This window comes from Betta splendens, chromosome 12 (assembly GCF_900634795.4).
Source record: "Betta splendens chromosome 12, fBetSpl5.4, whole genome shotgun sequence".
Taxonomy (NCBI): domain Eukaryota; kingdom Metazoa; phylum Chordata; class Actinopteri; order Anabantiformes; family Osphronemidae; genus Betta; species Betta splendens.
In genome coordinates, this window is record NC_040892.2 from 7308888 (window position 1) to 7321714 (window position 12827).

The window sequence follows — 12827 nt, forward strand, 5'->3', positions numbered from 1 at the left end:
AATCAGGAAATATGGGTATTGTTGGATTAACAGCTAGTATGTTGTTACTGTCCCTGCATATTTTTTAGAAATAAACAGATTAAAGACGTTTCGTGGCTAAATCTTAAACGGGCGTGTGTTTTTTTGTTTTTCTCATAGACGTCTCATTAAGACTTGAAGAGTATAGACTACATGAACATAATTTGCATGTGTGTGGCAAGCAGGATGATGGGTGTGTTGCCTGGTGGTGTAGAATTACAAGGCCCAAAATATATATACATATATCACAAATGCAGTCTGCAGTTACGACTGTAACCTGTGCATTTTGTCGCCCAGCAAGAATCAGTAAAGATTAGTTTCAACTGCAAACAACTTGCTTGGCCACACGTGAATCCAAATGACAACAGCGACACCTTGTGGTATAAATACCGTGGTGCATCTGAGTAGTGGCAGTAGTATCAGCAGAAGTAGAATCAACTGAAGATATGTCTCTAGTCCAAACCATTAGCTCTTACTTATGTTTATGATAAATGAAAGTCATTTTAAACACATTAAATGAACCAGGCATTGTATGTTACTCGTTTGATAGTATTTTAACCAGTTGACAAATAATAATCCACAAAGGAATTGAAAGTATTTATTGAACGAATGGACACTGAACAATGATTAAAGAATAGACAGATAAAGAATGTAAGCACCAGAAATGGTCTTGTTCAGAGTTTGATGACGTACTGTATTTTACTGTGTTTAACTGAAAAGGCAAGAGATAACCCTTTCTCTGTGTTGACTAGAATGTGAGGTATTCTTAGCTTTTAATGTCTATAACAGATTTACAAAAAGGAAACAATTTTCACATACTTGCATAATTCCGTAAAACACAAATTATAGTATAGCACAGAGTCCTGGTACAGTACATGGTTGATTATCAAAGGAAATACTTCAGAAACTAAAGTAACAAAAATTAAAAAAATAAAAGATAATTAACATTGCAATAAATTTGTCCTCTGGAGCCCCAAATTTACACATAAAATATCTCCAAGACCAGTTGGGCAAACTGATATAAAGATGTCAGAAAGAGTAGTATTGCTTCAGTCAATAGACTATTGCTCAGTTGGTAAGCATGTTAAAACATTAAATAACATTAAATTAGAAAGAGGGGATCCACTGTATACAGCAAGGTTTGCACAATTATACACACTTGTGTCTAGCTACAAAAAGAAACCTTTATTTAATTAACACTATTTCCACTAGTTTTAATACTAGAATTATTACATCAGCATCACATCACAGCTGTAGGGGGCTTTGTACAGAGAAAATTAAGATTTTATTCTTAGAAATACTAAATACAATATCTGTGATTTATACTGGAAACGAAACAAACAATGTTGTTTTCAGTATTTGAAGTTATCTCTAGGATATTTTGCCTGGGACTAAAGACAACTTTAAAGGGCAGATGGCTAAACTATATATTTCTGGATGGAAAAGTATTGCTGTAGTGCATTATGGAAGCCATGACTATGAATTTTAGGCAAATTTTAATAATTAAACTAAACAAGCATGCACTATAAACTTCAGAATAGTTGAGCAAAGTGGTGTAATTACAGCACTATACTTAGCACCTTAGACAATTCACTGAGCACCATGCATTAACAAAAGGCTGGGATTAAAGATGGGGGTTTGATTTTCATTACTGGACCCACTCCCGTCTCTTCTGTGGCTCAGACCTCCTCCAAGAGTTACTTGTACCCCTAGACTGTCTACTTTCTGCCAGAAGGGTAGAAGAGGAGACACCTGACACCATCTCATGATGTGCTGTTTATATATAACATCTACCCTCCTAGTTTTTTAGTTAGTATTTAGGTAAGCAAATCACGCCTGATTTTAAACTCCACAGTTGCAGTAAAATTAATTAATTAACACTACTAAGAACTTGAGCTCCGTACTCCTTCCTTATTTATGTCATTTGACCTCTAACCTCCACATCCACATTTACAATCAGTGGCATCTGGTTCAATAACGCATGAGAAATAAGTATAGAAAAAAGTATTATATGCATTGACTCTTTTTTGTGCATTAGTTTGTGGCTTTTTAGTCATAATTCAACATGAAATGGATAATTGTCCACATTAGAAAAAAAAGTGGAAGCCATGAGCTTTATCTATCAATTCAAATACAGATTTGATTTCTGTGGCTGAATAGACCTGCCTCTGGAAAGATTCACATGGGCAAGAACACAAGGAGATGAATACCAGAGACAAATCAAAATGGCACCCCTGAAAAGTCCTTCCGTAGACGTCCAATTATCTTCTCATTTTCTATTGCACTTGAAGATTATTTTTTACATAAGATATACATGTATAAAAGTTAATAATAAGAATACGTATATATGTACATTTAGGTGATCCCAATTACTTCAATTCTTCTCTTATTACATTATTGTATTCCTGTTATTTCCAAAAAGTACAAATAGTATACAGTTACAGTATACAGTTACAAAAATAAGTTACTATAGTGTTCGCTGACTGACTTGGCCTTGGTCTCCCTTTACTCAGCAATGTTCCAGAGAGATTTTGTGGCCCTGAGCCATTTTTCACCAAGCAGGTGAACGCGTGGAGATCCTCGAAGAGCTTAAAGAAGCTTTCGCCTGACTGAGAAGCTATTAGTGCAGGGACTCCCCGTGCTCCTCCTCAGCTCTTCATTGTTCCCCCAGCCCTTGCTTCCTTCCTCTGTGTCTGCAGTCTACTGGGGGTTTGGCAGAGTGAAGCGGGATCTGTTTGGAGGTTCGGGGGCCCTTGTGCTCACTTGGAGAGTGTATCTGCTTGGATTGGAGCAGACTGCTTCTCATCCACGCCTGCATGAAGCTTTCCTCCAGGGGTGATGATTCATCTCTCTATGCCCAGAGGACCCGCACACTGCAGTCCTCACAGGAAGCACACAGGACCTACTTCTAGATGGTAATGCGAGCCAGGTGTGGTGTTCGGGAGGTTGTAGATGTCGACCACAGGGAGAAGGGTGGGGTCGAATGAGTGGAACACAAAATGAGTTTGGTGCCAGCGGCCATCTTTTACCTAAACACCACAGAGAAAAGAAATTGTTTAGTCCAAAACGTTAACGACAAGATTATAGCCACAGATTTCAAACATTAAAAGCTGTCAGCTGAATAAAGCAGGATGACGACATGGTCCTACCCAGCAGGAGTCCTCTGTGACCTCTGGCTCGAGTTCTCCTCCCACTTCGAAAACATCCCCACTCCAGGCTTTGAATCTCACAGACCCTTGGTCAGCCGGCCGATGCTCAGTCGGCCTCCAAACCGTGACGTTCAGGCAGTGAATGATGATGTGCTGCACGGCCTCTGAGCTCAGCAGATGCAGAAAGTTCATCTGGACATGGCCGACGCTGACTGTTGGCTGCTCACACGGGCAGAAAATGTACTAGTTAAAGAATTTGTTTGTGTGTCTAATATTTATAAGTCTCTAAACTGAACTAATTTTGCAGAATTGCTGACCATTATGCATGTTATTATGATTTTAAATACCTTGGACACTGTTATTGGTTTCAGGCAAGTCTGTCCACCTCCAGTAAAGTTGCAAGAGACTTCTATTGGGTCTGATGAGCAGCCCAGGTTGGGGTCAATCCAGTAAGTGCCTTGGAAATGCGAACACAACTGACATTAATTAACAACTACACATATAATTAGAGTTGAAATAAAACGACACTCACCATCATTTAGCTTCTGTTCACAGCTGTGCAGGTCCCTGCAGATGCGGGCAGGGTTGTCCTGTGTGCCCAGAGGGTTCTTCAGGCTCTGGATCAGGTTACTGAGGTAGTGGAGGGTTTTAAAGATCTCTGCACCCTGGTCCAGCATCGGCAGGTCCATTACTGGCTTATTCTGGACAACAGACAAAAAGTCACATCTGTACAGCTGCAAAAAATTTAAACCAGAATGCAGAAATATAAATATATGATGAACTCACTAACCTCAGTCCTGAGTGAGGTGTGTGATTCCACAAATATAAGACCATCTTCTTTCTGGAAAACCCCCCCACAAATAAATTATCTTTTACGGCCAGTACTAATATATTTAGTCTATTGCAAAGATTTAGTTGTGACTGAATTTAATAGAAACAAACAAAGTATGTCTTACAAATTTTGAAGGGATACTCGGGGGACCCTAAAGGGCAGATAAACAGATTTAGCAACTGAAATACAAAATGACATGTGTTTGACATTCGTTTAATACCATAAATGAACTTACCGGAGGTCCAGGGGGTCCACGAGGTCCAGGGGATCCCTAAAAATCAACAAAACAAAATTAACACTTGAGGATTTTTATGTTATCATAACAAAATGAAATGACAATGCTATGCAAACATACCCTTGGTCCTTGTAATCCCTGTTCAAAAGGGACAAAAGACATTTGATCAGACTTCAAATATGCTTTTCACACAGTAAACAACATAAAGTAAGCATGGAGTGAATAATGGAATAGTAATGCTTTGGTAAGAGGTCGGGAAGACTCACAGTCTCTCCACGATTGCCCTTCTCTCCTCTAGGACCCTGTGAGGACATGAACCAGTCAGTCAAGAACTGAACAAGACAAGATTAAAATGTTGAACATTATATTTATCTGTATTATACATACTGCACTTCCACTGGGGCCAATAATTCCCACAGGGCCAGTTACTCCTCCTCTGCCCTGTTGCAGAAATGCAGTAGAAAGAAAACATGAAATAGAGTTTTCAGTGCATGTGATCAGTGTTTTCTAGGACATTATTATGCTTACCATCGTGCCCTGTGGCCCCTTTGGTCCCCGAATGCCCTTTGGCCCAAAGTCTCCTGGAGGGCCCTGGAAACATCAATGATAAAGCTTTATACATACTCCCTGTGAGTGAAATAGCTTTTACCACAATAACAGCTACATCTAAACTTTAAATAGAGCTGATCTGACAACACTATTTGTTTTCATGTTGAAGACAGTTCTTCTGACTGTTGTAGTGCCACTTTCTGAAGTCACATATAGACCACATTGTATGCATGTGTCATATATCATCTTTGTTGATTTAACATCATTCCTACATCGTGTGAGTGTAGCACTGGAATTATTAGGAACAGATCATTGACGGGGAAGAAAGAGAAAAGTTGCTGGCTTGCTTCAACGTGAGCTGCAGTGATGAACTAGAGACGTAGAAGATGAAGATGTACGAATTCAGTCAACACTTGTTTATGAGCATGTGTGTTTTCAATGAGACTTGTGTGGCAGCGGTGAAGCTCACATTTGGTGAACTGTGATTTGTTACGACTAGTCTGATAAATCGTGCAAGCAGAAATATTATAAGAGATGAATGCAGGTTCAGTTTTGTGTATGTTAAGTACATACGCTGTACAAGCGGATGCAGTACAGTAAATACCTTAGGTCCAAATACTCCCAGAATCCCTGGAAAACCTGGTTCCCCTATGTCACCCTGGAATGGAATTTAACAAAGACATCAAAACCAAAACAAACATGATGATATATATATTAAGCATGTTTAAGTTTTCTTGCTCACAGGCTGTCCTTTGGGTCCTCGGTCTCCCTGTGACCCTGGCATCCCCATTCCTCCTCTGAAGCCTTTCTTTCCAGCAGCTCCACTTTGACCTGGAAGACCCCGCTCTCCCTGGAAGGATGAATAGATAGATGATGGCTGATTAAAGACTCATGTTAGATAATTATTTACCCGCTAGTATGTCATTTTAACTGTTTTATGTTTTGTATTGTTTTGTAACTGTTTTATGCTGTGTATTGAAAGCATAATATAGCAACCCTCCATTCACTCATACCTTTGGTCCAATGCCTCCCTGATCTCCTGGGAGTCCTGGAGCTCCGGTTTTCCCACGAGAGCCAGATTTGCCATGTAGTCCAGCCTCTCCATCGTCACCATGCTCTCCCTGAATACATATCAAGAAAATACAGTATGATAAAAAATTATTCTTGAACTTTGACAGCCTGAGCTTGTCTGTTGACGACAACAAGTACTCAGGTAATGCACTGGTGCTCTCCAGTAGATGAGACATTGTTTTAAATTTAGACACAGTAAACTTTCAAATGAACAATTAATTAACTGGCAAACTTATTAAAACCTTTTGTTTTGCCTCACCGGCATGCCTTTGCTGCCATCCTTCCCTGGCACACCATCCATGCCAGGAACACCCTCCTGTCCCTCCCGGCCTACCACACCTCTGGGACCAGAAGCGCCACCACCACCCTGCAAAACCCAATTTTAAGTTGAGTAAAAAGCGCTTAAGAGCTGATAATATCATTAAAGCAACTGTGGATGAATGGACAGTCAACCACTTGCCTCTGAGCCTCTGGTTCCTTTTTGTCCTGTGTGACCTTTTTTGCCTTTTTGACCCTTAATAAAGAGAAAGAGAAAGATGACAATAGTTGTCCTCAGTTTCAAGGTGTGAGACTTTTCAAACACCCAGTGAAGAAAGAATACACCAGCAAGTGATCAACATTTCAGCTACAGTCATTCTCTAGCCAGAAATAACCAAGCCTCATGAACTCTGTATGATTTATTTTTGACATACTTACTTGATCTCCTTTGGCCCCTTTTGGTCCCTGTTGCCCTCGAGGTCCGGGCTCTCCCTAAAATTGTTACTAATGTCAATGAAAGCTAACAACAAATTATTTGTGGTCAATGTAATGATGGAGTTGTCTCAAGAGATCACACTCACGGGTAGTCCAGGAGCTCCAGGTCTACCTCTCTCTCCGTCCAGACCAACTTGGCCCTGAGAAAGTTGATCACAATATTGACATTCAAACCCTGTAGTGTAAGTAATTTTATTATAAATACTGTATGTGGGATCTATACTTTATAGCCTGGATCTCCTGGTTCCCCTCTCTCCCCTCTGTCACCTGGAGGACCCTGGTAAAACAATGAATACATCAGAGAGCAAAAAGATAATCAGACTTTTACAGAATCCAAACATTAAAAAGAAGAAACAAGTAAGTCAGGTGTGACTTACAATGTCACCTAGACGACCAGGAGGCCCTTCTACTTTCCCATCGTCCCCCTGTTCACCCTGCAGAAGATTCAGAAAAGTGAAAACTCTTTATGTTTATTTCTGGTGTGTTAAATAAAAGTCTACAATCTCTACATTTGTGTAATATAAAACAATGTGATACACATAAAAGTGAATGGAAGTACCTTTTCACCTTTTGGTCCTGGAGGCCCAATGGGGCCCTGTGGACCCTGATGACCCTACAAGGAACAGATCAGAAATTGTGTCACGTAAATTATCTATGCCAAAAGTAAAACTTGTGTTTTATAGACTCATGCACACACATATATTACTGTACCTCATAACCTGACAGACCAGGTTCCCCTTGTTGACCCATTCGCCCTGGAGCCCCCTAAAGATAATGACACTCTTTATAATATAGAACAATAGATGACGTTTTAACGTATTATTGTCTAAAGATCTTGTGATTTCAAAAGTGAAAAATATGTATATCATTACTATTCCACTTTACCACGTGTCCAATAGTTCCTCTGGACCCCTTTGGACCAACAAAGCCTGGTGGCCCTGTCTTCCCAACCGTTCCGGTCTCTCCAAGGTGACCTTGATGGCCTTTGGCACCCTTACAATACATAAAGAATATGTTACACAATCACAGGTCAATTTGTTGGGGGATTTATTAGGTTATTCACTAACTAATCAAAGATTTTACAGATGAATACCTTTGGCCCTAGTTTTCCTCTTTCCCCGATTTTACCAGGTTTCCCTTCTGGACCCTACAAAGACAAAACAAAGACAAGAAACAGCTCAAGGTTAACTCTGGTCTATTAACGTCATTCACATGTTGTACGACTATAAGTCAAAATGCTGGGAACATACTCTGACGCCAGTGAGCCCCGGACTTCCAAGTTGGCCCTCTTTTCCCTTTAGTCCAAGTTCACCTTTTTCTCCTTTTTCACCCTCCTGACCCAAATCGCCTTTATCACCCTAAACATATAAATGAACAAAGTGCATTAAATGCATCTGTGGTTAGATTTTACACTCTAATAAAAAAGGAACCTTTTGGGTAAAATCTTACCTTTGTTCCATCTGGACCAGCTGGACCAGCCTCTCCCTCTAAGCCTGGCTCTCCCTATCAGCACATATGGAAGGATCCATGGCTTAATCCATTGAACACTAACTTTACTTTAGCAATGAAAAACTTTAGTTTAACGGTGAGACATACCCTCTGTCCTATTAGTCCCTGCTCTCCGATGTTTCCAGCAGGTCCAAGGGCTCCCTGACACACACACACACAATTAATAAATTGTATTATATTGTAAATTTATTTCATTTACTTATACATACATCTGAGTGAAACACTCACCTTCTCTCCAGGTTCCCCTGGTAGTCCTGGTTCCCCCACTTTGCCTGGAGGCCCCTTAAGTAATTAGTAGAAATTGAAAGTGAAAAACTTATAAAATGAACTGGTTTGTTGTGCATTACATACAGTAGCATCAATAACAATTCTTAATACCATGAATGAATACAAGCGATTATATGTGCATCCATCTGTCTCAGAGTGTTTCTCACCATTTGACCAATCTCTCCCAACAGTCCCACAGTTCCTGGTGCCCCAGTTGGTCCCTGTAGGTGACAGCAGAAATGCATGGCATTGAGATTTCAAGCTAAGCAACATTAGATGTCACGTAAGTCCAAAATATGGCAAGTCTCGAAATAATGTTGGTTGTGGAACGACAAACGTCATATAAATAAATTAGCAGACCTGAACACAAGTTGGCCCTGAAACGCAGCGTGTCGCTAACAGTGCTTGAAAGTCCCTGATTCACTGCCACGAAAACTTCTTAATCCCTGCTCACATGAATGATGGTTGCTCCCAAAATGACTTGCATTGGATCCAAACAATAACAGTAAGTGAAGTCACCTGTGTGGCCTTTAAATCATAGTGCTGGTATCAAGCCCAAAGAAATTTAACAGCAGAGCTCAGAACTGATTTGTCTATTACTGAAAACAGCTGTGCAACAGAGATGGATACTGATTAGGAGCTAAAAGAGGAATTGAAAAATTCATTGTACTTACTGTAAAATGAAATTAATTCATTCTCCACTACTCCATTATAGCTTTCTTTTCTATTGTGGGCATAAAACCATCTGCCAAATGCAGCACATTGTATCAGCTATTAGTTTGCCTTTATTTGCTCCATGCAAATACTGTAGATGTGTGTCTCTAATCTGAGCTAAATTCACCCTACATGCAAGGTTTCACATTCAATATCTTTTATTTCTGTTTGTGCCACTTTTACTGCTCATTAAACAAAACCACACCAAGAACATCAAATCTTTTACAGTAATGGGCTGATCCATTAAGACAATAATCACAGTTATTTTCCCCGCAGATGCAGAATTTAACCACTACTATAAAAAAACCTCGTAGCACATTTGCCCTTCAGTCTGCTGTCAGTTGGAGCAGATGTGTGAAGAGTGAGACAATTCTCTGGCTACTGTAGAGGAAATGTGTAATACAGGCAAATAAATTTTAAAAAGTAGTAAAATATATCTTGTAAATCATGCGCTGGTTCTGATATTCTAGAGCTACCAGAGCTGGGCAGAGAAAGCAGGCAGTTGTTTGTTGCCAAAGGGAATCTATTAAAACTTATAAGGACGCAAGTAGGAGAAGAAAAGCTAAAAGATGGAGAAGTGAGAGTGTAGGAGAACTCAGCTGAGGTGTGAAGTGCATCATAAATCTAGAGGTACAGTATCAAGCATGTACTGATGTAGAGCATGATGGGAAATGATGGCGAGATGTCTGGAGGTTCGTACCGGTACGCCTGCTATTCCCTTGTCCCCTGGGGGTCCCGAAGGTCCTGGAACGCCCTGGAACAGACGAGTAATCAGGATTAGAATAGAACCTCTTCAGCAGTAAAAATCTCTATAGACTAGATATGATCAGCGTCAACTTACAACAAAACCTTTAGGTCCAGTTTCGCCCGCATCGCCGATCTTTCCCTGGAAGCACAGGATCAAAAAGTAAATCACTCACAGAAAGATGGAGATGGAGGATTTAACTGTACAGCCCAGGACCAGGAAGGTAAAGACTGTGTATTTTTGGCCAACAAACCTGACTTTGACTGATAAATAGAGCTTAACTGCAGATTGAGAACATGTGTGTCACTAATTAACCATGCAAAATAACTTTCATGCAATTCTGTGTCCCATTCTGGAGAAACCCTAAGCCAAGGACACTGTCTGACGCCGTGCCTTTGGTTTACCGCTACCGTATCAAACAGGCCTCTACTAAATCAGTATGATGTCTCGTCCCTCCAGAGCAACATAAGCAGCAGAAAATATATGAGAGGAAGGAGCAGAAAAGTAAAAATACCAGACAACTGCCTGAATGTTTTACCTGTGGACCAGGGAAACCTATTTTTCCTGGAGGACCATCGAGACCCTGTGGAGAGAAGAGAGGGAGGCTGTGTGTTTACAATCAGTACTACAGTAAACTGTACTGCTGGTCTCCTGAGTGGATGAGGAAGAAATGTGGTTTCCTATTTTGGTGCCAACATTTGGTCGAGGCATATGTAGGGCTGAACGTTTTTAGTTTCAAATGTTAACAAGAAAAATTCGAACCAATGCATTCTATCCAATTGGATTTCTTACCTTCTTGCCCTCTAACCCCATCTCTCCTGTTGGACCGTCAGGCCCCCTCGCTCCCTGAAACACAAGACAGCTGTCACTTCACCAACAGAGGTCACTGTAACACAGCCAGACAAACCCAACATGCTGTAAACAAACATCACTGCACAGTATATCACCAAGAATGTGTCCCCTAAAGACAATATGAAGACTACTGTGAATTTAAACTACAATGTTTAGATTTAGTGATGTATGTGCATGAAACGTGTTCATTCTGGTGAAACCTTCTGCTCTACTACCTGCTTCGTTTCAAGGTCTGGGCACGTGCACAAAACAGACAGTCTGACAGTATAGATTACATGTGTGCAACTGTCAAATGCGATCAATCTGAAGTAGCTAATGGCCTGATAGTCCAGTGAGCAGTGATAATAAATAGAAAGCAGGCAATGGACCAATGCGGTCCATCTGCTGTGCACCTGCACTCTGCCAAGTTTCAGATCTGTGCCGAGAACGATGCTTGTGCAACAGTCGACCACGGGTCAATAAATTAACAAGCAAACTATGATTTTCACAGAATCATTAATTATTCTGAGGCTGGACGCCTTGTTCTGTGAGCGCTTGATAAGTGGGCACAGCAGGAGTTTGGCCGGAGGCGACCGCTGCTAGCTGAGGTGCTATAAGCCTATTAGACGCAGAACTGGATGAGCAGCGCTCATTAACATTCCTGTCTGGGGTACGTGCTGCCCACTGGTTACGTTTGCGTAGCCTGATTAGCCAAAGTGTAGAATTTATTTCATCATCATTATTTCAGAGGACACTCAAATAGTACGCTCCAAGGATAATTAATTATAGTGAGCTACAGCACATTATTTGTATCTGACCCCTTTTGAACAAAGGCAGAAAATGAGCACAAATTCAAAGCAATCAAGCTTTGATGAGCTATTTAAACCAGCCCTGTAAAAAGTACAGCTGCACGGAGACAGGCATTATGAGATTAATACGCTCTTAAATATGGAAAACATTAGATAGAGGATTTGAAGGTGAGAGTTTAAGTATGCTTTACAGATTTGAATTAAAAACAGAGACTACAGTGGTGATGTCAAAAGCTGTTTCATCTCATTAAGGCTCTGAGCTTTGATGTTAAAGCCTCTCGAAAAGCTTTTAGTTCTATAGCCTCATTTTGAACGGTTACTTCTTTTAAGATGCCTGTTTTCATGTTGTATTCATTTTGACAGCCTCTTAAATTAATCCGCTCTACTGTGTTTATTTATTGCACCAGAGTCTAGACATTTGCAGACTGGCTGTGTTCAGGTGATAGACATAGCCCTTGCGTCGCATTTGAAGCAGCTCATGATGTTGATGTTAAAGGAGTGCGAATCTGTAGTCACGCTCATTTATGCCTGTCAGAACCATGTCTCGGACTGTCTCAGGTTTCTAGGCTTGAACTATCATAACAAGAGCCTATTCTGACATTGGGCAGATTTACAGCAGTGAGAAGCTGCTGACATTGGAATTAATGGAAAACACAGCTTGAGGCATGAGACTTTGTCAAATCACAGTGCGTTCTCCGCGGCTTTTGCGATCTTATCCCACTTTCTAGTCCTCAGAACCAGAAACCATGGCTATGGCTACTGCACGAGTGTCACCAACATACTGTACAGGATCCAGCGATGTACGCTCAGTGCACTCAGGTACAGAACACATGATGGATGTAGTGCTGGGGTGATCTGGATTTTACATATTAAGTGATTTAAAAAGGATTTAAACTAAAAGGTAACTTTATATTTCTGTTTTGGTTTTAGCGAATGATGTTATATGGGTTTGGAGCCTCTGCAAAGCCAGAACAAATGAAAAACTTGAAGAGAGCTTATATAAACCTCTGCTAATCCGGATCCAGCCATAAATCCTGTTCCCCCAGTTCGCCAAATGCCACAAGTAGCTTTGAGAATAGTCAGGTCACATTTTCCATGACAAATAAGCTATAAGCAGTAGCCTTTGTTCCTATAGGGAGTGTTTGATTTACAAATGTGAGCCCGTTGAAATGACGTCTGACTTCTTTCTCTAGAATGTGTTACACAATCTCCTATGTCCATTAACCACACATGACACCAGAGGCAGTTTCCTATCACTTCATTATGTTCAGCCACTAATGTTTTTCCAGTGGATCACAAACTGCAGCGCCACATGGCTCCTATAAACGCACAACAGCACATAAAC

General features: G+C 40.7%; 1 protein-coding gene across 1 annotated transcript in view; it reads right to left on the reverse strand.

The window, feature by feature from the left end:
* Positions 1 to 602: 602 nt before the first annotated feature.
* col27a1a (collagen, type XXVII, alpha 1a) overlaps positions 603 to 12827 on the reverse strand; it is a 47836-nt gene continuing 35611 nt past the window's right edge. The window contains exons 29-61 of the mRNA XM_029169499.3: positions 10635 to 10688; positions 10381 to 10425; positions 9939 to 9983; positions 9798 to 9851; positions 8551 to 8604; positions 8345 to 8398; positions 8204 to 8257; positions 8057 to 8110; positions 7858 to 7965; positions 7701 to 7754; positions 7493 to 7600; positions 7319 to 7372; positions 7167 to 7220; positions 6985 to 7041; positions 6831 to 6884; positions 6694 to 6747; positions 6551 to 6604; positions 6315 to 6368; positions 6114 to 6221; positions 5797 to 5904; positions 5526 to 5633; positions 5388 to 5441; positions 4763 to 4825; positions 4622 to 4675; positions 4501 to 4536; positions 4355 to 4372; positions 4235 to 4270; positions 4124 to 4150; positions 3958 to 4008; positions 3700 to 3868; positions 3515 to 3624; positions 3168 to 3386; positions 603 to 3047 (exon numbers count right to left, since the gene is read on the reverse strand). Of these exons, the coding sequence (XP_029025332.1) occupies positions 2901 to 3047; positions 3168 to 3386; positions 3515 to 3624; positions 3700 to 3868; positions 3958 to 4008; positions 4124 to 4150; positions 4235 to 4270; positions 4355 to 4372; positions 4501 to 4536; positions 4622 to 4675; positions 4763 to 4825; positions 5388 to 5441; positions 5526 to 5633; positions 5797 to 5904; positions 6114 to 6221; positions 6315 to 6368; positions 6551 to 6604; positions 6694 to 6747; positions 6831 to 6884; positions 6985 to 7041; positions 7167 to 7220; positions 7319 to 7372; positions 7493 to 7600; positions 7701 to 7754; positions 7858 to 7965; positions 8057 to 8110; positions 8204 to 8257; positions 8345 to 8398; positions 8551 to 8604; positions 9798 to 9851; positions 9939 to 9983; positions 10381 to 10425; positions 10635 to 10688 (2373 nt within the window). The 3' untranslated portion in view covers positions 603 to 2900. The remainder of the gene's footprint in view (positions 3048 to 3167; positions 3387 to 3514; positions 3625 to 3699; positions 3869 to 3957; positions 4009 to 4123; positions 4151 to 4234; positions 4271 to 4354; positions 4373 to 4500; positions 4537 to 4621; positions 4676 to 4762; positions 4826 to 5387; positions 5442 to 5525; positions 5634 to 5796; positions 5905 to 6113; positions 6222 to 6314; positions 6369 to 6550; positions 6605 to 6693; positions 6748 to 6830; positions 6885 to 6984; positions 7042 to 7166; positions 7221 to 7318; positions 7373 to 7492; positions 7601 to 7700; positions 7755 to 7857; positions 7966 to 8056; positions 8111 to 8203; positions 8258 to 8344; positions 8399 to 8550; positions 8605 to 9797; positions 9852 to 9938; positions 9984 to 10380; positions 10426 to 10634; positions 10689 to 12827) is intronic.